The 26,768-nt window shown below is 39.5% G+C and overlaps 2 protein-coding genes across 3 annotated transcripts; one reads left to right on the forward strand and one right to left on the reverse strand.

Moving 5' to 3' along the window:
* tbxas1 (thromboxane A synthase 1 (platelet)) lies at window positions 1-11,270 on the forward strand. Of its 2 annotated transcripts, XM_054776551.1 has the most exons (14): window positions 1-131; window positions 652-811; window positions 1,747-1,840; window positions 3,501-3,553; window positions 3,655-3,751; window positions 3,884-4,000; window positions 5,316-5,404; window positions 5,477-5,625; window positions 6,092-6,222; window positions 6,297-6,620; window positions 6,696-6,784; window positions 6,859-6,996; window positions 7,470-7,632; window positions 7,724-11,270. In XM_054776551.1, the coding sequence occupies exons 2-14, from the start codon at window positions 717-719 to the stop codon at window positions 7,811-7,813; spliced, it is 1,629 nt and encodes a 542-aa protein (XP_054632526.1). In that variant the 5' UTR covers window positions 1-131; window positions 652-716; the 3' UTR covers window positions 7,814-11,270. The 2 variants fall into 2 exon arrangements, with proteins under 2 accessions (XP_054632526.1, XP_054632528.1); XM_054776553.1 differs by lacking the exon at window positions 7,724-11,270 and having other exon boundaries at window positions 6,915-6,996; window positions 7,470-7,616.
* parp12a (poly (ADP-ribose) polymerase family, member 12a) lies at window positions 10,564-26,451 on the reverse strand. The gene is made up of 11 exons (XM_054776550.1): window positions 25,964-26,451; window positions 23,038-23,173; window positions 22,205-22,469; window positions 21,998-22,132; window positions 18,888-19,077; window positions 15,839-15,995; window positions 15,494-15,732; window positions 13,355-13,424; window positions 13,132-13,259; window positions 11,737-11,888; window positions 10,564-11,635 (listed from the first exon to the last, which is right to left on the reverse strand). The coding sequence occupies exons 1-11, from the start codon at window positions 26,281-26,283 to the stop codon at window positions 11,379-11,381; spliced, it is 2,049 nt and encodes a 682-aa protein (XP_054632525.1). The 5' UTR covers window positions 26,284-26,451; the 3' UTR covers window positions 10,564-11,378.
* Between the last annotated feature and the right edge of the window lie 317 nt (window positions 26,452-26,768).

A 26,768-nucleotide genomic window follows, 5' to 3' on the forward strand; every position in this document is an offset into this window, starting at 1 on the left:
TACTTTAACTGATATACCCACATTGGACACAGGATGGCAGTGTTTTCCTGTATTTCCCGTTCGCTTGCAAGCCAATGACAAGACGAAGAAGACACAATAATAAAAATCAAGTGAGGACGGAGGGACATAACGTGAGTAAATAAACATTGTTTTTGCCTCATTTCGGTAGTAAGAATGGCTCTGAATATCATTACTTGACAATTTTATACGTCATGAAGCACACTTATTGAACCCGCTAGATGTCAATTCATTGTTTTACGTCACTGGTGATGTTTAACGCTGTCGAACAACATGTACAGTGTATGCACTTAGTATATTAAAATACAGTATTAAGGACAGGTTTTTGGCTGACCTGTGACTGGCGACTGGAGTAAAAATGCAGACATGGAGGTCAAACTGTTACATTGTTTTACAAATTCAGAGCAAAGGTGAGCAATCACGTGACTGGACAAAGCATCCGGAAAACAAGATTGTAAAAACGATTGGAATTATACAGGAAGTACATTTATAATACAGTTCAGTGGACAAATATTTCTATTATGTTATCATTATTCGTTTTTTTGAATCATCAGAACCTAACCTACCTCTTCTGGCTGCTAACTGGTAACTCGAGATTATTGTGTTTAATCTAGAATATCTGCTTTCTTTTAGAAACACTGCCTGGCTGCTTGTGGTGGAGAACTGATCGTGTTTTTTGTTTTTAAAATAACGACGCCATGGAGGTCGTAGTCGACCTCCTCAACATACTCCACATGCAGCCCAGTGGAGTATCTGTGGCGCTCGGCCTCCTCTTCCTGGCTCTTCTATACTGGTGAGTGTGGTCGTGATGTTCTGGAGTGTGAAATATTGTAAAAAGTGTAAAAATAACATGAATAAATACAAATAAAATTGGCATATAAACATGTAAAAGAAACTAAAAATAATCAAAACCAGAATAGCACTTGGAGACACAGACCTCCGCCAAGTACCATAGTTGTGATTTACACCATAAATATTAGTCATACATTTATTTTATGTACATATTTAGATTCCTTGACCATGAAAACACACCATGGAAGGGTTTGAATGACTGAAGGAATGCTAACATGCTAACATTAGCATACTAAGACCTAGCATGATAGTGTTTGCTAAAGTTCATATTCATGAAAATTGCAAAAAAAACTAGTAAGCTCATGTTATCATGCTAGCAATATTAACATGATAGCATTAGCATGCTAACACCTAGCATAATAGTGTCTACCAATGAAAATGGCTAAAAATGCTACTATGCTAATATTAGCATACTAGCAATGTTATCATGCTAACACCTAGCATGATCGTGGTGAGTGTATGTCTACTCTTAAAAAGTCCAAGTCCATTCAGAACTTTTGATGTTATTTTGAACACAGACAAACAAACAGATAAACACCGGCAAAAACATAACCTCCACGCTGCACCTGCGCTTTGCACTGCACTTGGCGGAGGAAATGACTTCAATGAAAGTGTAAAAATAAGAGATGAATAAAAATAGAAAAATTACCCTAAATAAATCTGTAAAATATCTCTCTCTCTATATACAGTATATACAGTGTGTGTGTGTATGTATATATATATGTATATGTATATGTGTATATATACAGGATATATATATAAAAAAAATTACTCAATGACCATTGGAAAAAGAGGGTCCCATGTTGAGACCATTTGAGCACCCTTGCTTTATAATTACTCATCAGCACCCCCTCTGTATGCTACCTGTCACTGCAGGTATTCCATCTACCCTTTTTCAGTCCTTGCTCGATGTGGAATCAAACATCCAAAGACAGTTCCTTTTTTTGGAAACTTATTCCTGTTTCGTCAGGTGAGTTTGGACGTAAAGATTTCATTTATAGCTACATGCGGTGGTATCACATGGTGATAGTGGCACTCAGTAGAGCAGTGTTTCCCAACCTTTATTGAGCCAAGGCACATACAGTATTTTACATGAGCAAAATATCACAGCACACCACCAAACAAAAATGTATGAATGCCAACAGATGGATATGCACAGGTTAAATGTTTACTAGGGATGTCCCCATCCTCATTTTGTGGCTCCCGATCCAATCCGATCCGATTCTGTTTTATTTTTTTTGTAATAATAAGCTGTTGTTACAAACATGAAATTGTGAAATTGAATATGGTTATGAACATAGCCCTTCAAAGTATTAAAAATTATGCAGCCAAAGTATTGCTGAATTTACTTTTTTTATTACACAGCATGACCAACAATTTGTAACAAACCTCCATGAGAGTTGAGGAAAAGGCTTCTTGAGACGTCATCTGTAGAAGTACAGATGACGTCTCAAGAAGCCTTTTCCTCGATGGACAACTCCTGTACGACTGAGAGCCTACACAGACTCCATGAGAGTTAATCCAATCAAAGATCGAATTGGAAGAAATGGGCGTGCAAAATACTTTCAGGGTAGGACTAATCATTTGACATGGTTATACATTGGTTTGTGATGGGATTTAGAAATATGACTTTTTTTTTTTTTAACAAACTCTCTTCAATGCAATAGTAATTTATTGACAGTCCCCAGTATGAACAACTAGCCGTTAAAGTGGCACTTCCCGTGCAAGCTCCCCGCACCATGACACAGCAGTCCGGGCACAGTGAGGGAGAACGACCGCTGTAGCGGACCACTGGAGCCGAATATCCGACGTCTAACGTGAAATGAACTTCACTACAGTACACCGTGGACATGTCTGCATGGCGGTGTTGCGTTTTCTTCTTCTTGCAGGTGGCGGTAGTCGAGTGGCAAGCAGCTTTGAGGCGCATTACCGCACCTACCGCGTTGGAGTGTGGCCGAGAGATACGAACGTTATACGGCAACCGGAACGGCCCAGTCTCGTGGCGGAGGGTATGCTGGAGCCTATTCCAGCTGACTTCGGGCGACAGGCGGGGTACACCCTGGACTGGTCGACAGCCAATCGCAGGGCACATATAGACAACCATTCACACTCGCATTCACACCTATGGACAATTTAGAGTCGCCAATTAACCTAACATGCATGTTTTTGGATGTGGGAGGAAACCAGAGTACCCGGAGAAAACCCCCACACACACGGGGAGAACATGCAAACTCCACACAGAGATGCCCAGGGGAGAATCGAACCCAGATCTTCCCAATCTCCAGGCTGTTACTGTGTCCACTAGACCACCGTGCGTTATTTGATGAAAATAAATATTTCCAAAAAACTAAATATAATAAAATATTTAGCAATTTAGTTAAATTGAATAATTTCCCCCAGCACATCTGATGATCTTTCACGGCACACTAATGTACCACAGCACAGCGGTTGGGGGTCACTGCAGTAAAGTACGTTATTAAAGTTTTATATATTATTCTACCAAGGCTGAGTAATTCTAAACATGTGCATCTGCCCTGTTTGAAGAAATCAGAATGTTTGTACTTGAAACATGAATATGTGTTTTGCAAGTGGATGTTCTAATATTTTCTGTTCCATCTTGTGCATTTTAGGGTTTTTTCCATCCTCTGTCTGACCTCATAAAGACGTATGGCAGAGTTTGTGGGTAGTTACGTACATATGTCCTTCACCAGCATCATCTCTGACATCGGTGACATTCCCGTGTTTGTGTGACGTGACTGAGCTCACATTTGTGTTGTTTTTTAGATACTATTTGGGAAGGAGAGCAGTGGTGGTGGTAGCAGACCCTGACATTCTCAGACAAGTGATGGTGAGGGAGTTCAGCAGTTTTCCAAACCGAGGGGTGAGTCTTAGTTTTGATGAATACTAAGTAATTAGTTTTACAATACTGCATAATACTGTGAGTAACCTGAGACAGTGGCTTGTTTTTTTGTGAGTGTATGTACTGTAACTCCTTAAATGTCCTTAAATGCAGACTATTCGCTTTGCCAGCAAACCCATGAGCGATTGTCTGCTCATGTTGAGGAATGAACAGTGGAAGAGAGTTCGGAGTATCCTGACCCCGTCCTTCAGTGCTGCCAAAATGAAAGAGGTGAGAACTGCATTTTGCACGACACCTTATACTACCACAAATGTTGCTTATTTGTAAAATGCTTATTTGTACTATTTTGAAGGGAGTAAACTGCAGTACATACTATATGTTTGGTTAAACACATGATACACAAAGTACATGTAGCAGGGGTGTCCCAGCTTTTTTCCAGCGAGGGCCACATAATGAAAAATAAAAGGATGGAAAAGGACCACTTTGATATTTTGGAAAGCAATACATGTCGATATGCTAAGATGTGAAATATATACAAAAAAAACTGCATCTCAGTTTTGTGATATAGATGAAAAAGGGTATTATTAGTATGAACTTCGACCGCTTTTTTTTTCTCCCTTTTTTTGTTTAATTTTTCAAATAGTTGAACTTTATTCTTCAATAATCTTAGTAAATTTTGTTCTGGTAATATTATGACTTTATCCTCATAATATTTTGTCTCTACTCTCATAATATTATAACTTTTTCCCGAACCTAATTTTCCAAAAATTCTAACTTTATTTAGTTTTGTTTGTTTCTCATAATATTCCGACTTATTGTCATAAAATTGCTTTTTTTCTCGTTAGAGTACAGTTTTTTTTCTTAATTTGGGGATATATTTTGACTTTATTCTCTAGAATTTGTTTTATTAGTTTGTTTTTGTTGTTTTATTTTTTCCAACTATGTCAACTTTAGTCTTGTAAATGTTCTCCTCGTAATTATGACTTTATTCCCATCATATTTTGACATAACATAACCTTTTCTGTAACCTAATTTTCCAAAATAACGTCATTGTTTTGTTTCCCATAATATTATGTCTTTAAAAAGTCAGTCTTTAATATTTCATCTTTATGCTACTAAAATTACATTGTTTCTCATAATATTACATTATTGTTGTAAAATTTGGTAAATTAGGTAAAATTATGTTTTTTCTCTTAATAGTTTGACTTTATTCTTGTAAAATTACTGCAGATTGTTCCATTTTCTTGTTTTTTTCTTGTTAAATTTAATTTTTAGAATGTCCTGCAATCCAAAAAACAAAACAAAACTCCAGACACCCATGGCGTATTTTAAGACCTTAGCTTCAGTGCACAGGGTCTGAAACAGTACTGTAATTCAGTGCAAAATAAGCATAGCCGTTTCTGTCTGTGTACGTCTTTTTTTTTTTGATGGAAGAGGTTTGGACACCCCTGCCTTACACCATCGGAAACCTTTCAGTTGTGAAGGCAGGGGTTTGTATGTATCATGTTAACATGCTTCAAGTATTAAAATTGCTAGTCCATGAAGAACATCTTCATTGTTGTGAGAAGTCTTGTATGTCCAGTAGATGGTTCCTCTCATCCAAGCAGCCACGACTGCCCTGATCGACAACTTAGATGTCCATGCTGAATCAGGGGAGGCCTTTGACATCCACAGGTGAATGTGGATTTCAAACACAATAAAGCGTAAGCAATTCACCCCGTTCTATTTCTGTCTTTCCTCTGTCAGGTGTTTCGGCTGCTTCACTATGGACGTAATCGGCAGCGTGGCGTTCGCAACGCAGGTGGACTCTCAGAACAACCCGGACGACCCGTTTGTCCGCCACGCTCAGATGTTCTTCTCCTTTTCGTTCTTCAGGCCCATCATGATGTTTTTTAGTAAGTCCAGTCTGCGTGTCAGGTAATTATCCCATTCAGAGGAAAGGTGGAGTCAGAAGTGCCTCTTAATCGATGAATGAAGTCATGAGAAGGAGACGCCACCCCTTAGTTCCACCTCCGTCTTATTCATCTTCCAATTATATGTGTCTAACTTTGTGGGAACAGTTAGGACATTCTTGGTGTGGAGGACCTTGAGACTTGACCTCAACCCCATAAAACACTTGACAAAAAATTCCCCCCAGACACACTGTAAAGTAGTTGATCGACCACCTCCTCGTCATTCTTGCGTCCGGGTAGACGTTAAAATACGACGTTCATCCTGAAAGACGGTCGTGACATCCGAGCCGCACATCTTGTATTCTTCCACTCTAATCAGTTCCTGAGTGAGTCTCGTGTTGAAGTTTTTAATTTATGTGCATGAGGTTCTACAATTAAAATGTCAATAATTCTGTGGATTTGTGCACAGTTGCTTTTCCGCACATCGTGGCTCCTCTGGCGGGACTCATTCCTAATAAACGGCGCAGCCAAATGAATAACTTCTTCATCAACAGCATTCAGAGGATCATCAGACAGAGGGAGGAGCAGCCTCCTGAGCAGGTACTCAAACACAGTGGCCTTCATATTTATAGATGATTCAGTTTCAAATTCTTACTGAACGGATGCGAATGCAGAGGCGTCGAGACTTCCTTCAGCTCATGTTGGATGCACGGGGCAGCAAGGAATATGACCCTTTGGAGCACTTTGACACAGTGAGCCCCGAGCAGCAATCTGTTTCAAGCCCAGAGAATAGTCTTCACGCTCGGGATTTGCCCACCCGGCGTCCATCCAAAAAACTGATGACAGAAGATGAGATTGTCGGCCAAGCTTTCGTCTTCCTGCTGGCGGGCTACGAAACCAGTAGCAACACGCTAGGCTTCACCTGCTACCTCCTGGCACTTCACCCGGAGTGTCAGCGGCAAGTCCAAGAGGAGGTGGATGACTTCTTTCGCAGACATGTGAGTCTGTTGCTTTGTGGTTTGTCTTGGTAAAAAAGTTGATGATTCAGCAACGTGTCCCATCTTTCCCCGTAGGAGTCACCCGACTACACCAATGTCCAGGAGCTGAAATATTTAGATATGGTCGTATGTGAAGCATTGCGCCTCTATCCCCCTGCATTCAGGTAAAGGGAACAACATTTACAGTTAGCAATACGAGGCCAAACCCATATTCTTGCTTCACGATATTCACTCAAAGGTTTGCGCGAGACATTGAGCAGGACTGCATGGTGAACGGCGTTTTGCTCCCTAAAGGAACTTCATTGGAGATCCCTGCTGGCTTCCTTCACTCCGACCCGGAGCACTGGCCCGAGCCCGAGAAATTCATCCCTGAGAGGTATGCAGCTCGTGTCTGACACAAACACAGGTACATGGTGGTACACGATGGACTTGACACCACTTGACACCACAGAAAGACAAATAGAAGTACAGTTGTCCCTCGCCACATCGCGGTTAGCAGCTTCACTCTATCATGGTTTTTCAAAAATATATTAATAAATTGTGCTGTTTAATGGTTGAATACAGCCTATTATCAGTCAAAAAAATATGCATATTGAAGTAAACTAAACATATTTTTGTCTAAATTAAGCATTTTCAAGCATAAAAATAGTGCACATTGGTGGAATTGGCTCATCATGTAATTCCGTCCATCCGAATCCTGCTCATCGTATATTTTGGTTTTCTGTATCTGGCCGTATTTGGATTGTAGTTGAATACCCCTGGCATATAGTATTTATCGTCTTTGCATTGCTTGCGTAATAGTCATTTGACACTGAATGCAAGCATAAACGGCATGCATCTCCCCTACAGATTCACTCCTGAGGCAAAAGCCAGTAGACACCCATTTGTATACCTGCCCTTTGGGGCCGGGCCACGCAACTGTGTGGGCATGAGGCTCGCCCAGCTGGAGATCAAGATGGCTCTGGTTCGTCTTTTCCACAGGTTCACACTCCTAGTGTGCTCTGAAACAAAGGTTGGCTGGATCACTTGCTTTGCTTCTCTGCATCCCAATAGGGGTTATTTATGTCAGCATTCCAAAACGAAGTTTGTTTTTCCTTCTCCAGGTTCCACTTGAGTTGAAGTCGTCGAGCACCCTCGGACCCAAAAATGGCATTTTTGTCAAGATCACAAGAAGAGACAAGGGTGAAATCTGAGTCTAATGTCTTGCTCCAACCAAGAGTAAATGAAGCACTCCTGGACCATCAATACATTGTCTAACTGTACTTAAAATGAGCCCCGACAGGGTAACTTCACATGATTGATGTGTGGTTAAGTAGGTACTTTGATGATACCAAAATAGTCACAACAGTGCATGATATGCTGCTACACCTAGAAAATGATACAACACAAGTCGTGTTTGTATTGTTCTGCACATGTTCTTAACAATGTCCATAAGAATATATTGGCAACATCATTGTAGGAGGAGGAAATGGTTTCTATCCTAAACCTGCATTGGCAATGTCAGCTAATTCACAATCACTACACAGTACTCTGACACAAAAGTAGGATTTTGGTACATTTTCCATTCCTTTTCCTCCTTTACATTATCATCTGCTCACTCAGAGCGTTCTATGCTGTTGCTTTTATATAAAAAGGACAAAAATTAACCCAAGATGCACTGAGGATAGATTTGCACTTTTTTTTTTCACAAGATCAAAAAGTTGTAATGCACGATTTTAACTAATGACTGCAAAGGGATTCTGCACTTAGTGTGGTGCGTAAATGTGTGATTTCACTCATGATTCAAATGCTATAGAATAAAAATGAAGTGAGTTTTATGTCACTCTGTTTAACATTTTTAATTCGAAGTTTACATGGCTACACGGTGATAATTAAACATCAACAGCGTTCTTGCTGTTATGCAGGATGAAAACCAAACATGTTTGGGCAAAATTGCACACATGTACCTGGTAATCTGATATTTGAACTCATCAGACTGCAGCTGAAAATCAGCAGATGCAAGTAGTTTTCATGTTGAGTGTTTTCTACTCCATCTCACCAAAACATTTGGAAGACAAGATCTTTGTAACCTCATGATATCCATGACTGTACATACTTGACTTAAAGTTGCATTCGTCCTAGAATAATGAAAAAAGATGTTCTTAGGAAACACCTGGTTAACTTGTAATGTTTACAGTACAGGGAAAACAAGAAAATAGAACTTGCATTTAATCGACATATGACAGCAGCATTTTGGTTACATTCACATTCCAGGATTTTATGTCCAATTCGGATTTTTTTGTTCACTTTACTTGTCATTGTGAACGCAAAGTGTCCAGTAAGTGACGCGCCTGCGTAAAAGCACGTCACACGCATTGCCTTGTGTTTACCGAAGTAATTTGTGCTCTCCTTGTCCACCTCTGGGTGGATGTCGGAGTTAGGAGTGGTGGAACATTGCCGTCAGCCGCTTCAGACACGTTTAAAAAAAAAAAAAAAAAAAAATTGGGATGATAAGTTTTGCCAACATCGGTGAGTAGTGTATCTTTACCCAAGTCTCTCACGGCAAAACATGGCTTTCTGTGACATAGGTTGGACAGTCGTCCTTCGTTTATCGCAAATTTGGATTCAATATTAATAAAAAAAAACAAAAACCTGTTTATAACTTTCTATAATATCTTAAGTATTATTAGAGGCCTGTTTCCATGAAATAACACCCCTCTAGTTACCTTTACACTCCTATTATTTGTTTACATCACATTGCACAGGCTATGTCATGGGTGAGCTAACTGTGGCCTGCGGGCCATAACGGGCCCACCAAGTGTCTTAAACTGGCCCACCGGGGTATTTCCACATTCCTTTTTTAAACCTTAATCATGGAAAGTGTAGCCAGCAACATGACTTGCTGTGCTATTATGGCACGCTTGAGTCGCCAAAATAATCAGATGCAATCTTTAGCTTGTACAAAAAGCCATCCAAACAACACGTCAACACGCACGATGCACAAAGTAACCTACCTCCTGCACCATGTGGGCATACAAAAATATCTATGCACGATACCCATGTAAAAAAAAAAACACCCATACTGTATATTCCTGCCGCAAGGCATACTGGGTAGCTTGTGGTACTCTTCCTCCCAACATTTTGCCGTTTGTGTCGCATTTTTGCTAGGTTGCAGAATATGTTGAGGAGGCCGTCAGAGAAGTAAACAAGGAGTTAACATTAGTTGTTGATTCAAGTGATGCGTTAACTTGCTGTGGATGTGTTGTGTTTCCGTTTCTTTGCACCGTGAGCGAGTATGTCTTTGTTTGATGCCACCTACAGTATACACAGATGGCCCCTATGCCAAATTTTTTTAACCCCATGTGGCCCGCGAGTCAAAAAGTTTTCCCACCCCTGGGTTATGGTATCATTGAAGGGCCATAAAAGACGGCCGCTGCTAGCATAGCAAGCTACCGAGCTGACTAGTAGGCCTCTCCAAGTTACTTATTCTAAACTTATGGAAGTGTTTCAAACGGAGTGTGGAAGAAGGGCAAAGTAAGAAGCCGAAAAACTTACCACCTCCCCACGAAAAGGGAGGATATTTTTTCACTCTATCATGTCGCACATGCCAGGCTGACTACATGCGGTATGAAGGCTCGATTGGATTTTGCATGTTCTCCCCATGTGGGCATGGGTTTTCTCCGGGTACTCCGGTTTGCTCCCACATTCCAAAAACATGCATGTTAGGTTAGCTGGAGACTCTAAATTGTCCATAGGTATGAATGTGAGTGTGAATGGTTGTTTGTCTATATGTGCCCTGCAATTGGCTGGCGACCAGTCCAGGGTGTACCCCGCTTCTCGCCCCAAGCCAGCTGGGATAGGCTCCTGCATATCCCCGTGACCCTAATTAGAATAAGAGGCATAGAGAAAAGATGGATGCATTGTAAAACATGATTAAAATGTTATAAGAGTCAGTTTGCAGGTGAAAAAAGTCATTTAACAATGAACCAGAAAGTTTTATGCTTTTTTTTTTTTTGACGAGGACGGGGACTTTGCACATATGTAGTAACATTGGAATTGGCAGTGGAGCCTATGGAAGCCCGTTTCCGCCACTGAAAGAAAAAAAAAATCTCAATGGTAACTCATAATTATGAGATAAAAAGTCAAAATTATGAGATAAGAAAATCATATGTAGGAGATACAAACTACAAGCGCAGTTTGTATCTCATAACTTTGACCTTTTATCTTTTAACTGTCAATTTTGACCTTTTATCTCTTAATTATGACTTATATTGAAATTTCGACATTTTATCTCAGAATTTTGAGTTTTTATCTCATAATTATCTTATAGTTATGACATTTTATCTTATTATTTTGACTTTTTATTTCAGGCTGTAATTCTGATCGGGATATTTTTTTTCTTTCATTGGCGAAACGGGCTTGCATAGGAGCCTTTCAAGTGGAATACCTTAATTGCGTAGAGGTTCCACTGTAGCTAAGTTTATCCGTATTTATTATGTATTGTCGTTTTTGCAGTTTTATCCCGCAGTAATGTTTGAAGCGCTCCTCTTTATTTTAATATGCAGTTGTATCTGTTTATTTTTTTTTTACCACTTTAATCATTGAAATACATTCTGACACGCAGTTAAGTGACATCCCACTATAATAAAAGTGTGAACCCATTATATTGCAAGTTCTAAATGAAAACACACACACCAGAGCCTTTAATTTCCCCAAGCTGAGCAAGAAAAGCACCCCAATGACCCTGCTGCACCCCTACTAGTATATGCTTCAGCTACTTTAAGAGTAGTCAATAATGTACTCAGGATACATCTGAAGTTTTTCAAAGATGACAAAGATCTTTGGGTCGTTGACGTTATCAACACAACTATCATAAAGGGCTGTGCTCTTTCCTTTAGGTGGGGGTCGGACATAGCTGCTTTGTCCCTGTGTGTAGTCCCCTACCAGGACCAGAGCCACAAACATACTCTTGTTCACACCATCTCTGGCTGTGGCATAGCGGTGTGAGTACGAGGCCTCTTTGGCAAAGTAGCTTCCTGTCAAGACAAGTCAGTACCTAAGCAGTCATGCTGCGTTCTACGTTTGAATGTCATCATACATTGTAACTCAACTTTACAATTATCGTGTATGAATGTACCTTTGCCGTAGGCGGTGCCGTGGACGCCGCTCATCCTCCAGTCGAAGTTTTGCTCACAGATGGCTTCAATCAGGGTCTCACTTGTCCCGTGGAACAAGTACTGCTCATTGACAGGTTTCCCTCCATTTCTCTTCTTCATCTGCTCTCTCTGCCTGAGTGCCAAAAGACATTTTATGTCCACTGAAACAACTGACATCTAAGCAAGATGACATAAAAATACTCTGAGATTTCTTTCTTACCTGGCAGTTCATGTAAGTAACATGTACTCAAATCCAATATACCGTACACTTTTGACATTTCACTCTCCAAAACACCATTTTACTTGTTTCAACCATTTTGCCAAGTGAAATTACACTAATCCCTCGTTTATCAAGGTTAAATGGTCCCAGACCTGACTGTGATAGGTGAATTTCAGCGCTGTAGGATTCCTTTACAGTAGACATAGAATATTTTCATAGTTTGTGACCATTAATAGAGCCCTCTAGATATGAAATAACACCCCTAAAGTCAACTTTACACTCCTATTACCCAATATTGTAGACATAATAACAGAAAATTTAACAGTTAAGACTCATATTTGCGTGTGTTGCTGTAAATGCGATCCCTAGGGGAGTTGACTGGGGTGGCGGACAGGAAGTGACGTCGGTAGTTCAGAGTATAGTTTTATCTTGGCGTGGATTACGGCCGCAACAGTAGCTCATGTTTTGATTAGGGATGATTGTGCCTGTCGTGAGATACAGTGTTTCCTCATTTATCGCGGAGGATAGGTTCCCAAAATAGCCCGCAATAAGTGAAATCTACGACATAGCCAACTTAATTTTTTTTTACAATTATTATATATGTTTCAAGGCTGTAAAACCCCTCACCATACACTTTACACACCTTCTCAGACAGGCATTAACATTTTTCACATTTGTCTCTTGTTTAAACACTCAAAAACGTTCAAACCTTCGTTTGAATTTTAATGATCAACCTACTGGTCGGACACAAGAAATGATTAAGTCACTCCCCTGACTGTGTCTTTCATCCTGGCGCCATTCCACTTTACTGTAGCGTTTTTGTATCCTTGTTCTTGTTCCTTGTAGCTTGAAAATGCTTAATGTAGGCATTTGCTTAAATGTGCATTGTTTTGACGAATAGGCCACAGTCAACAACGGACAAGCGCCAAGTGGCGAAGGTCCACTGTATTTTGCTTATTTTAAGTAATATATCTCAGTTTTACTTAAGATACTTAATATATATTACTTAATATACGTAACATAGTAGGGAAAACAACTGTCCTGTGAGTCAAAAGCAAAAACTATTTTGACCTTGAATTCAGATACTCAGTTTTGCTTAGACTTTTTGAAGTGTTATGTGTCTGTTAATGATCAAGCTCTGTGATATGAGATTTACCACTGAAAGGCAGTCCACAGAGATGGATTCTGAATCCTCCTGATGCTCTTGATGGTACTCTTTGGCATTGTTGCCTTGAACAAACATTCAATCTTGTGATACTCGGTACACATGGGGAGAGGAACGAACTGACAGAGTGGGGAAGAAGAAACGTGTTATTAAACGTTAGCCAAGTTATTAAAATTTGTCTGGCCGAATTCAAACATCTCAGCATTAAAGACACCTTGTATCCGATGTCAGGCAGGGCTTTCTTGGCCCAGTATTCGGGGAATTCTGCTTTGAGGGAACTGGAGCTGTGTGACAATGCATTAATGAAGTCATACAAAGTCATACAAACAACTACTGTTAGAAGAAGGGACATTTACACAACACTATAGTATAAAACAATACAGGTCAAGCCAATAGTTAGCAATGCAGTGTAAACATGGGTGCATGTACTTCATATACAAATAAAAGCAGGGTCTCTGCAGGTTTCAACAAGTAAGACCATAATGAATATGATTTAAGACCAATTTCACATCTGAACTGGCATAAAAGTACAAAAATAAATTGCTTGCCAAGTATACTCCTGATCAAAATTTGAAGACCAGTTGAAAAACTGCATGAATTTACATTTTGCACTGTTAGATCTTAAGGAGGTTCTAAGTAGAGCTTTAAAATGCAAAAGGAAGAAATTGGAGTGAGACACACAAAAAAAAATTAAGGAAGCAATTTATTGCAAACAAGCATTAAAGTGAAATAAGCTGCTCATCAGCTGATTGATCAAAAGTTTAAGACACAGCCTTTAAAAGCCGAAATCTTGACAAAAATGTGGATTGAATGTGATTTTGTGTCAGGATTTCACACTGTCATTATCTCTTGATGGCAAAGGCAAAAAAGCTTTCCCTCTTTGAACGCGGACGGATTGTTGAGCTGCATAAGCAAGGCCTCTCGCAGCACGCCATTGCTGCTGAGGTTGGATGCAGTAAGACAGTCATTTGAAAATCTCGATAGAACCTCAATAGAGCGAGTGAACACTGCAATTCAAAAACATATCTTCTTCAAAAGACCCTGTTATGGAACAAAAAAGTCAAGTGGTACACCCACAAATATTTACAATACAATATGTAATAAGACATGACTTATTGTGTTCTGTGGCAACTTTGATGCCTTTCTCCTCCTTTACCTTCCTAGCATCCAAAATGCGTTTATACTGTATTTGTAAAGGTGTTTCTTCATAGCAGTCAGTGAAATGATCGCAAGGCGGTGGTCCATATTACATACAAAGAAATTAACACTTGCTTCGTTCTCCTCACATCCATAGCTCTACCCGGGGGCTGCTCACAGCATGTGTCCGCTTACAAAGCACCTCGCCCGGGTCATGGCAGGTGGCTCACCCCGCTGCATCATCTGGTTCTCCTGGCCTCCACAGCTCCACCCGGGGCTGCTCACAGCATGCGTCCTATTACAGAGCGACATCCTCGGCCACGGCGGGTAGTTCACTCCGCACTATACTGTGACGTTCTCCTGACATCCACAGCTGCACCCGGAGCTGCTAACAGCATGTGTCCGCTTACAACAATGCACTTTCCCCGACGGCCACGGCGGGTGGCTATCGTACTTGCTTCGTTCATTGTAGTCTAAACCTTCGTCTTTTGTAGAAGCAAACAAACTTGCAGTATCACTCGGACACTGAACAGCCAGCGGCAACAGAGCGTTTTGGCATGGCTACTATTTGAATGAAAAATATACCGAACAAAGTCTGCTAAGATGTCACTTCCCGAAATCCGGAAACGCCCCTTTCCGAGATGGCTATCAATTTCCCGCCACGTACTTTAAATATAATTTTTTATTAATTTAACATTAGATTTCAAAAAACGACTGACGTAGCCCACAATTCCAAACAATACAGAACATATTTAAGCAAAGTTGAAAAATCATGTCAGTGACCCTTTAATGCTTGTTTGCACTCCCATTTCTTCCTTTTGGATTCTGAAGCGCTACTTAGAACATCCTTAAGATCCAACAGTGCAAATGTAAATTCTTGCAATTTTTCAACTACTCTTAATATTTTAATCAGGAGTGCACTACCATAAAACCCAAATGTGAGAGTAGACTGCAGCATTCATTCCATTGTGCATCAGTCTATGCTAAATCTTAATACAAAATCAGGAAATACTTTTGTCTGATGTGCAATTTCCCTGCTGTGGGATTAATAAAGTACAATACAATACAATACAATACAATAATAACGTACAGAGCTGCTATTCTATTGATGCAAGAAAAAGTTTTGAGGCACATCCAAGAAAAAAGTGTAGACACTGGATTTTGTCTGTCGGCCCCTAAGAGGAATAACATCTTAACGTGTGATGGAAAAACGTACCGCTGCCGCTTGTCCTCCACATCATGCGCTGACACAAAGCAAGGCCTCCTCCTGACCTCCCGCTTGGTCAAATATTTGACATTTTGCTGATACATCCTCTGAGTTCCTGCTTCATCACCGCTGAAGTGCATTACATACTGTTGGTCGCCAGCAGAGAAAGAAATCTGTGTAGTTTGGTCCGCTGCGTACATTTTCTCCAAAGTTTCAGAAGTGAGGCAAGCCGGCTTGTTGACATCACTCTGAAGAGACATAAAACGACAATGAGGGAAAGACTTTCAATGTAATGTGTTTGACGAATCCCCTCAACTTTTAACTGCAAACACAACGCCTGCAACTGTGACTAACCTGGCCAAACTCTTTCCATTTACCATTGTCATCCTTCCAGTACCAGACCCACTGTGTTGTGAGAATGAAATGAGGGGGCTTCATGACAGAGGAGGCTGTAGACAGGCGACGCACTTCAGAGTCTTTGTATGTCATCCTCATGAAGTCCACTAGTCTGCTGAAAGAAAGTGAAAATATGATTAAATTACAATTTGTACATCAGCAGGGTCCACATTTTTAAAAATACATCATGTATTGCCTTTCTATAATAATGACAGCTTGTACGAATCTACCCAAAATCTAAGTTTGGTAAAGACATGTCTAAAAAGGGGGCCGCACGGTGGTCTAGTAGTTAGCACGTTGGCATTTCTGTGTGGAGTTTGCATGTTCTCCCCATGTGCGCGTGGGTTTTCTCCGGGTACTCCGGCTTCCTCCCACATTCCCAAAAACATGCAGGTGAGGTTAATTGGCGACTCTAAATTGCCCATAGGTGTGAATGGTTGTTTGTCTATATGTGCCCTGCGATTGGCTGGCGACCAGTCCAGGGTGTACCCCGCCTGTCGGCCGAAGTCAGCTGGGATAGGCTCCAGCATGCCACCGCGACCCTAATGAGGATGAAGCGGTATAGAAAATGGATGGATGGACGTCTAAAAAGGGAGGTGTACATAACAAGTGTATGTACGCAGATACTCTATATTGCTAAGTATTTGCTCAGCTGCTTTTACACACATTCCCTTCTTAATCCATCGGGTTTAATATGATGTTGGCCCACCTTCTGCGGCTTTAACTTCTCTGGGAAGGCTTTCTACAAGGTTTAGCGAACGCACAGTCGTGAGGTCAGACACTGACATCGGACGAGTAGGCTCGGCTCACAGTCTGCGCTCTAATTCATGCAAAAGGTGTTCTATCGGGTTGAGGTCAGCATTCTGTGTAGGCCAGTCCAGTTCTTCCACACCACACCAAAGTTGCCCATCCATGTCTTTATGGACCAAACTGTTTTTGCTGTTGTTTAATTGTATTTGTAGAATGTCCCATGGGCCAATAAAAAAAAAAAACATCCGCAGGCCACAAATGACCCCCGGTGTAGTAGCTTGGCTGTATTGTAAATTCTGCTGCTACATCAATACCTAAATGTTTTTATGTATTGTATTCGTTATGCTATGAACTATGCTTTGATTTGAAATACACAACTTTTTAACATTTTCTAGACACATTATGTATAGTTGTATAAAGTATCAGTATCCGATCGATATCGCCAACACCAGCCTGAATATTTATATCGTATCGGAAAAGAAATCTGTGGTATCGCACATCACTAATGAAAATGTCTTGGTCTCAATGGTTTTCATTGGGCCATTAAACTGAATGGTCTCAGGGCGCTCTGATGCATGTAACGTCATCCCTGAGGGGCTTCCGTATGGAAGGCTTTTTGAATTTCAACTAAACACAAAGCAAAACAGTTAATCCTCTGATTCTGGCAGAGTTTAAGTCTCGTAATAATGGGGACATCATGCACAACGGTGGTTCAAATTCACAAGTTTTTGCAACTATAGAGGGAAAAATTTTCCCGAAAATACAGGTGCCGTTCCAAAATTTAAGCATTTGACCTCAGGTTCCCTCATTTTCACGCCGGTTTTTGAACCTTTTTCCTTTGGAATGTATGTATGTATATATGTGTATTTAGTCATAAACTGTATTTCTGTAATAACAATTTTCTATCCATACAGAAGAGGTATACTGTCAAGAATCCTACAATAACAAGGGACTTTGGAGGACAAACTTGGTCCGGGGCATGACCTAAAAAGGCATCCGGTGATGAGGCTGTTCAAGAAACTTGGGGAAAGTGGAGCTACCCCTTTTATCATCATTGCTCTCGGGATCATTCTGACCCGGAATGATAGTACCCGTCTAAGGTCCCAGTCCCAGTGGGTAACTGGTGAAGTTAAGAGTTAAGGGAAACTATTTGCTATGATACAACATGTATATCTGCTGATATGATGCCATAAATATACCAATGTCATTAATAAATGTAAAAGACATGTATGGTTATAATGGGCAGACATTGAGGGTTGCATGGCAAAAAGGAGAGACACTCTACAATACGGCGGTGTCACATAGTGAAAAATGAAAGTATGTAAGGGCCACTTTGATATTTTGTAAAGCATATACTGAGAAGTTATTTCAAGAAAAAAATTGCATCACAGCTTTGGAATACAGGTGAAAAGGTGTATGATTAATATCAACTTTGGTCTTTGCGCTTTTTTTCACATTTTCCAAATACTTCTTAAATAATCATCAATCTTCTTTTCGTAACATTATGAAATTATTCCCATAATACTTTTACTTTTTCCTCAACCTAATTAAGAAATTACAAGTTTATTTGGTTTTGCGCTCATAATGGTATGACTTTAAAAAATAACATTTTTCCTTTAATATTTTAATTCTATGCGACTAAAATTATATTTTTTTTATTACGAGTTTATCTTCATAAAAATATGAGGGGTTTTTTCTCGTTTGAGTACAATTTTTCTTATAATATTTCTAATTATATTTTCTTGTAATACTGTGAATTACCATATTTGGACTTTATTCTCATAATATTATATAACTTTTTCCCCAACCAAATTTTCCAAAAATTGCAACTTTATTTATTGTTTTGTTTGTTTGTCTTAATATTGCGATAATATTTAAATGTATTAAAATGTTAAGACATCTTCGAGTATCATTGGAAGTATCCCGCCGAGTGTCCTGGTTTTCGCCAATCAAAATATGGTCACCCTTTCCTACCACAGTACAACTCCAGAATTCCCTGAGAGTGACCCGTTCTTTCCAAAAGCTTTGGACATGTGGAACTGTGAAATGATGATTCATGTGATGTATTCCATTGTAACCTTCATGCATGTTCAAATAAAATTTAACCAAACCAAGCCAAACCAAAATGTTTATAGAAGCAGTCTGCATGCCTAGGACATCGATTTTAAATACCTCTAGCCATCCAGGGAAGCAATTGGAACAACTGAATTCAATCATTTGTATGGGGTGAGTGAATACTTTTGTCAATATAGTGTACCTGTTTTTTTTTGGCCGCAAGAAGGAAAAATCAAGTGTTAGTGACTGGTCCACGCAGATTGACTCCTGTGCTGGGTCACAGTAGGCCTTCTCAATCGCCTCCATATCGGTCAAGTCTTTCCAGGTCACACCGTCACTGTCTAAAACCTGCCATCTATAAGGCAAGTGCCAGTGGTCATAGATACACTTGTCTGCCGGATTAGAAAAACAAACACATACACACGCAGATGACATTTTAGTCAGAGGTATTCACACAGGGAGACAAAATGTTTCTCTTCACTTCACATTGGTCTCAATCTCTACATCTGGGCTTTCACTGGAGGTGTAACGGTACATGAAATTAGGGCCCGAGTACGGTTGTGCAAAGGCCTTCTTGAAACTGCTATGTTTATGTTTATTATTACTTTATATTAAATATACTGTATCTGTATTCTGCTACATTTCTTTCATTTTGAAGGCCTTGCCATGCATGAAAAAACACCAAAATTTGTGTGTCAGGTTTGGTGAAAACTGGGTCCCGAACACAAACCCACAAAACTCACTCAGTAGTTCCCCCTTTAAATTTTGAAAAAAAAAATCTGCCCCTGCCACTTGTTTCACAGATCGTCACAAAATTTGGTGGTGACATCAATCATGAGAGGATGCAGAAGGAAGTCGTATGCGTGTGGACGGTGAAGACTAGTTGCCAGCAAATGACGTAACAATAATGTGCCGTTTTTTTTCCATATCAGAGAAGTATTATTTAATGTGTGTAATGGCAAACATTCCATTGCTGCTTTTAAGCATCCTGAAATGACTTATTGTGTGTGTAAGAATAAACATATGCCTATTTTCGCTTGACAGTGACAAACAAAAGTGCCATTATGGGCTTCGGATGACGCTACTGCTGCTGTTTTGCTCTGTAAAATGGCTACAACGCTCCCGCAAATGATGGCGATTAGGGACAAGACCCAATCGGACCTCTAGCTGGAGAACAACTTTCACAAGCATGTCGTTACTTTGGAAGAATGGTGTGGGAATGTTCACATGGCAAGAAGATCGTGATTGCATTTGACTGAGCTGCCTCGCCCGCACGCTGACAGCTTCCCTGTTATATATGCCTGTCTAGTGCTGCATAACTACTGCTGTGGAGGCAATTAAACAAGGACAATTTCCCAGACACACAGAATTATTTCAGCAATGATAGCATCACAGCCAATGGAGTTCTTTCTTGACCAATAAAATGAACTACACTTCACAGCATTGTAGTGATAATCAACATCTGCTACATTTGAATAATGAACATGTTTCATCCATTTTCATTTATATATTCAATAAATTTTGCTGACAAATGTGAAATTAACTACCGAAAAGTAACGCTACTCAGCTAGCAGTTCACATGTGTCTTCTCCTGTGAATCGCCATGTTTGGTTAAAACTGCCTTAAGAGTCCATGGCTGCAGCGCCTTTTACTTTGGCATGCGCATGACAGCCTGATGCATGTGCCTTCTCCGGGGAGGAAGAGGCAGCCGCTTCATGCCTGGTGGCCGCGCAGCTGTGGTCAATTAACATTTGTGGCAGATAAAAGGCCAGCGCCGCCGAATGTGCGGCGCTGGTTCATTGTTGTTATTGATATTACTAGTTTCCTCACCGGAGCTGTTACCTACATTTACCTACCTGTTTATGTGTCAACAGAGCGTTTTCCCCTATGTCTCTTGGTTTTGCTCCAGTCTTTTTGTGAATACATGTTAATATCTGTGCGCACAAATTCAAAATGGCCGCCAACCTGTCTATAGCGGCCACTTTTGCTGTTTCCCTTCAGTGGACGCTATAGACAGGTTTGACTGTATACAGAATACATACAAACAAATGAAGACAAATATAAAATGATTTAAATAAAACAAAAAATAATAATTTAAAAGTGCAAAAAAAAAAAGAAATGACTTAAATAAAAGTGTGAAAGAAAAAATAAATACAAAAATAAAAAATGACTTAAATAAAAGTGTAAAAAACACGAATGACTAAAGTGTAAAAAATAATTTAAAAAATTTATAAAAATAACTGACGTAAATAAAAATGAAAAAAAAACTTACATAAAAACAAAAAATAATTACAAATAAAAATGCTTTAAAAGTGTAAAAATACGTAATGATACATAAAGATGTCTTAAAAGTGTAAAAAATTCAATTATTAAAAATAAAAAAGGGCAAATACAAACATTAAAAAATAATGAAAATAAATAATCACTTGAAAGCACAAAAATAACAGAAACTAGAAGAGCACTCAGAGAGCGCAGACCTCCACCAAGCACCATAGTTCCTTCCATATTGTGATTCACACCAAAAAATAATAACCCTACATTTTTTTTGGATCAGTCTTTGATATTTTGTAGAACCTGCTGGAAACTTTCCCTGTATTTTTTTTCAAAGTGCTCTGACCTTTTTTGGTGGCGCTATATGCACAAATGCTGAAAATTGTCCTATCTTGCAATGTTAAAGAATCCTTTAAAAAAATTCATGGATCCAGACAGTGATCCGGATCACCCCCAAAACTTCTGCCATACTCCATTGCCGACAATTCCTGAAAATTTCATCCAAATCCATTCTGAACTTTTCACCTTACTTTGAACACAAACAAACAGACGATAAACGCCGGCAAAAACATAACCTCTGCGCTTGCGCTTGGCAGAGGTAATAAAAATAAAAAATAATGATGAATAAACCTGTAAAAAAAAAAATAATACTAAGAAATAAAAATGACAGAAGTGTAAAAATAAATAAATAAAAGTTTTAAAAAATAATAAATAAAAATGACTTAAATAAAAACATAAAAATAATAGAAATAAATTAATTTTAAATTGCTTAAATAAAAGTGTTAAAAGATAATCCAAAAAAATGACTTCAATAAAAGTGTATTGCTACTTAATGACCACTGGAACATGTGAGCCCCAGGTTGAGACTATTTGAGAACCCCTGCAACTAAGGAACAATAATCTCCTAAAAATCTAAAATATGAAATTAAACTAAAGTAAACTATTATGACATATTTGTTTCCTGACTGGTATGCAACCTACCTAAATGTTTGGTAGTCTACTAGTTTTTGATTTCATATTTACAAAATGTAGAAACGTTACCGCCAAAGCTGCAGCGTTTAGAGATGAAGAAGAGGCAGATGTCCTTCCTGTTGGGATCACTGGCAGGTTGAGCTGTCCCCACAGATGGAGTTGGTTTGCTGCTTGGAAGGTGCCGAGCAGGACCTCTCAAAGCCCCTTGACCATTACGACAAGACGTGCATATTAAACCAAAGGCGATGACCAAATGATCACGTTCAGATTACCTACCCGCAGAAGCAGAAGCTGGGCTCTGATGATCAGTGATGATACATTTATTTTTGTAGATTTTTGGAAGTTTGTTAACCATCTCTTGACTACATTTTTCAAAACTCTTGTGTGACTTTACATCCATATTGTGGCTTCTGCAACAGGAAGAGCCCAGTTTGCAGGCTCCCGCGGTCAAATGGGGCTGGCAAATGTGAAGCTTGGTGCATGCAGAAGCAAACTTGCACGAACCGTGCTGGCCCTTGCCCATATTGTAGTGTGAGCATATCTAGAAAAAGGCAAAGACTGTGAGCTTGGCATGGCAATAAACATATCCTGTATTACATGTGCATCTTCCTCTCTTCTCTAAGGACTTTCTACAAGACCTTGGACTTTTGTCTGTTTGTGGGGTCAGAGTTCACTGATGTTGGACCCCAGAGACTCACAATCTTTATTCAAGTTCACCTCCACTGTGTTTGGATGGGCTTGAGGGTAGGGATGAGGCTGATCTGATCCAGTATCGGAATCAGGTTCTGATACCAGTATAATTCATCAGAAATTGCTGATACCATGTAGCTAAAAGAATATCAGCAAATCTTTATATTATTCTGGAATATAGAAGCATACAGAAGCAAACAGAGCTCCGGTATCAAAATTGTATCGTATCGGCAGATATCCAAATTGAGTGCATTGGGTGCATCCCTAGTCGAAGGTTCTGAGGTTCTTCCACACCAAACCCATCCAATTATGCCTTTACAGACCTTGCTTTTTCCACGTGGAACAGAAAAGGCTCTTCACCAAGTGGTTCCCACAAGGATGGACGCGCACACATACCTCATTCTCCCTGTAACACCTACCTCAGGGAGCAGGTAGGGATCATTCTGTAGTAAGAGCTGGAACAGCTGTTTATCTGTCAGGTGTTGGAGGTTGAATTTATTCAACAGTGCTACATTGTGTGGCCCGGTCAACCCATGTGGATTTTTACACCTGAACCTATAAAATGACATACATGCAGCATCCTCAGTAAGGACGTTTTGTGATAAAAATACATTAGAAATAATGTAAATCCAATTAATTTGTTCCAGAAAGCCCAAAATGTTAACACAAAACACATTTTTATAGTTTTGCATGCGGAAAATTATTCAAAATGCATATGAATACAAAAATCCCTTGTTTATAGTGGTTAATTGGTTCCAGGCCCGACCTCAAAGTAGATTTCCTTATTTTATAAATCTAATATTTATCTAGTTAGAGCATAGAAAACCTGTTTATGATCTTGTAAATACACTGTTTTAACTTTAGACCCTTCTAGACATGGAATAATACCCCTTTATTCACCTTTACACTCATGTTACCCAACATAGTAGACATAATAAGAGTAAATGAGCCATTTAAGACATACGTAAGACTTGTGCTCGTGTGTGTTGCTGTAAATATATTCCGTTGGCGCAAACAGGAAGTGACGTCGGAGGTTGAGAGTTGAGTTTTAGCTTGCCGTGGATTCCGGCTGCAACAGTAGCTCGTAGGCCTGTCACGATAACAAATTTTGCTGGTCGATAATTCTGCTATAAATTAAGGACGACAATCGATAATTTCAACCTTTTTTTTTTTTTTTTTTACACCATATTATCATTAAGTTTATCATTCAATGATCACTGTGTCATGTCACATTTGAGCCACTAGATGGTACTCAAGTGTAGCGTATCTGTGTGAGGCACAAACGATGCCTACTATAGCACTTACAAATCGCGGGGGCGTCACCACTTCACATACCCTGCGCATCGCGAGCTCGCGCCGACCGGCACTATACATTCACTCCGCCGATCAAACGCCCCAGCAAGCGCCAACCGCCACTAATTCAAAACTGCAATGAAAGCCTGTTGTTCTGGTGCTTCTGTGTCTCATCAAACATTACAGTAACATTACTGACACCTAGTGACCAGTGTAGAATACAACATATCATCACAACATACTGTATTTGAATGAGTCTTCTGAATGCCTTATATTTGTAATTTAGTTCATTTAGCCATTTTCATGCTTATATGCTACCGTAATTTCTGGTGTATAAACCGCTACTTTTTTCTTAAACTTTGAACCCTGCGGCTTATACAGGCCATATACATGGCTAAGGTCCAATCTCGTGACATCCCCTTTACTTCAGAACTACTGCTAATCGTTTAAGTACTGTGCCGCACGCGAGTCAGCGAGGAAACGGTAGCTCTTTTTTTGGCAGGAGCCAATCACGAGCTATCAGTGAACTCACGAAGAGCTTGTCAACCGATTGGAAATCGCAGAAGGTCATTACTCAGTCTGACTCACGATGTCATCTTACAAAGAAAGCTAAACTCATCACAAGCAACTTAACACTCAAAAGGTAGCTAGGAAATATATAACACAAGTACCAATACAAGTTTAAAAGAAAATAAAAAATGAATATTTGAATGTTTCCCATCATGCATTTCGTCTAAGCAAAGCATTTCATTGGTGCCTGCCGGGGCGCTGCAACAATGATGTTGGGCTCCTCTGGCTCCCTCTGGTGGACAGAGGCAGCACTGCAGCACCTCGGCAGCCATCCATCCATTTATCCATTTTCTATGTCACTTGTCCTCTAATGGAATGCTTTGCTCGGCTGAAATGCATTATGGGAAAATGTTAAAATAGCTGTTTTTGTTATTTTTGTTATTTTAAACTTGCAAGTACCTTGCTACCTTTTGAGTGTTAAGTTGCTGTGTGATGAGTTTACAGTTCTTTGTAAGTTGTCACTGTGATTCAGCCATTTTATGACGTGGACATGTGCGGATTGTAGTCCGGTGCGTTTTATATACCGAATGTACGAATATGTTTTTTTGTCTAAAATGTGATAGTGTGAAGCCGCTAAATTTGAAGCACGATGTGGTGAAGGGACGACTGTATAAAGAAAGTATTGTTTGATTTAGAAGTCCTTGAGGTTGTCTCAGCTGAGCTTCTTAAAAGGCACGCAGCGTTATATGATGGGACCAATATAATGATTATGATGAAAATAGTAGCCAATAGCCAATAGCAGTTTCAATTCCTTTTGTGTAGTTAATTTTGCACCATTGACTTTATTTTGCGCAAACAATTGTATGTAGTAAAAGGGAATACTTAATTAGTATAATATAATTAATTATTTTGTTGATATTGTTATATCGTATTCATTTTGTTGTTTATAAATTGTTCACAAATAAGCATGTGTTGATACAACTATATTTTAGCTTGCTTTAAATATTTTATTGTGATTACAATCATGATCAACAAATTAAAAGGCAAAAAAAAACGTATTGGTATCTGTATTGCCAATACTGGCCCTGTATTAACCTCTACTGATGACTCACAATCCATACTAGCACACCAACAATCTAAATGGGATGTGTTTTCTAAACGCTCGCGTCCTTCCTGCTATGAACAAACTTTGTTATCTAAAAAGAAAGTGATTGTACATACCAAGATAAATTTGCATGAAGAGGTTTTTCCTATTTTTACCTAATTTGTCTATTGAGACGGGGCTTTGTTTTTGTACTTTTTAATATAACATTATATTATAATATTTTTTGTATCTGCTCATTAAGGTTTAAATAAAACCATTTAAATCATAAACATTTGATGTCATGTATTTTTTTTTTCTAACAACAGCCGAAATTTCCATTGCTGGTAGCTATAACGGTCACTACGTATTTGTTGTCATATATATCACAAAGCCAGTTGCTATTTAATAGTAGCCATTTTGTAAAACCATTACAATACAAACATGTAGTATTTACTCACCCAAACGCGCAGGTCCCCAAAACATAAAACTTGCACAGGTGCAAACTGTGGCATTGTGTACAATCGCTAGGATTCCTTTGGCAGATCCGTAGGGCAGTTTTAGCCACTATCACGCTGTCCGGGCTGAGTATTTGACCTGCACCGACAGCAAGCACGCCTGGAAGCACGGCTATTTGCTCATTTTCCAAAAACACTTGGCGAAGGATCGAGGCCGCGACAGTAAACCTCTGCTGCAACTTCTCACTCAGGCTCTTGAAGTCCATACTGCCCTGGTTGTCACACAGGGTCTGGATGATGAAGTTAGATACGTTGGAACTCATCTTCACTTGATTTCTCTCGGTAAATGAACTCGGTCAGTCTAGATCCAGAGCTGTACTGCTTTATGGAGAAATGAAAGTGAAACGCCTGCATAGGGTTACGCCTTCCTTCCCAATAATGTATTTCGCCAAATCACGGAAGTCGACACAAAAGTTCTCGTGGACGCCATACCAACATTACTGCACATTTGCGTATCGATCTGATCGCAGATAAATACAGCACAACTATTGCCGAGACCGATACTTTTTGTATTTTGGCTTTAATTTGTTGATCATGAGTATAATATTATACCCTAATAACCGATTCAATTTTATTGCATACAACTGTTAATAAATAAAGGCAAAACGACTGTAACAACACTACTTTTTGACTAAATACAATAGAAATACAACAGTTCAACAATATGAATAACAACAAAAACATACATTTCTAAAATCACACTAGCATGTACCGATACTGACGCTACCCGTGGTATCATTACACTGGA

The sequence above is a fragment of the Dunckerocampus dactyliophorus genome, chromosome 5, assembly GCF_027744805.1.
Source record: "Dunckerocampus dactyliophorus isolate RoL2022-P2 chromosome 5, RoL_Ddac_1.1, whole genome shotgun sequence".
Lineage (NCBI taxonomy): Eukaryota > Metazoa > Chordata > Actinopteri > Syngnathiformes > Syngnathidae > Dunckerocampus > Dunckerocampus dactyliophorus.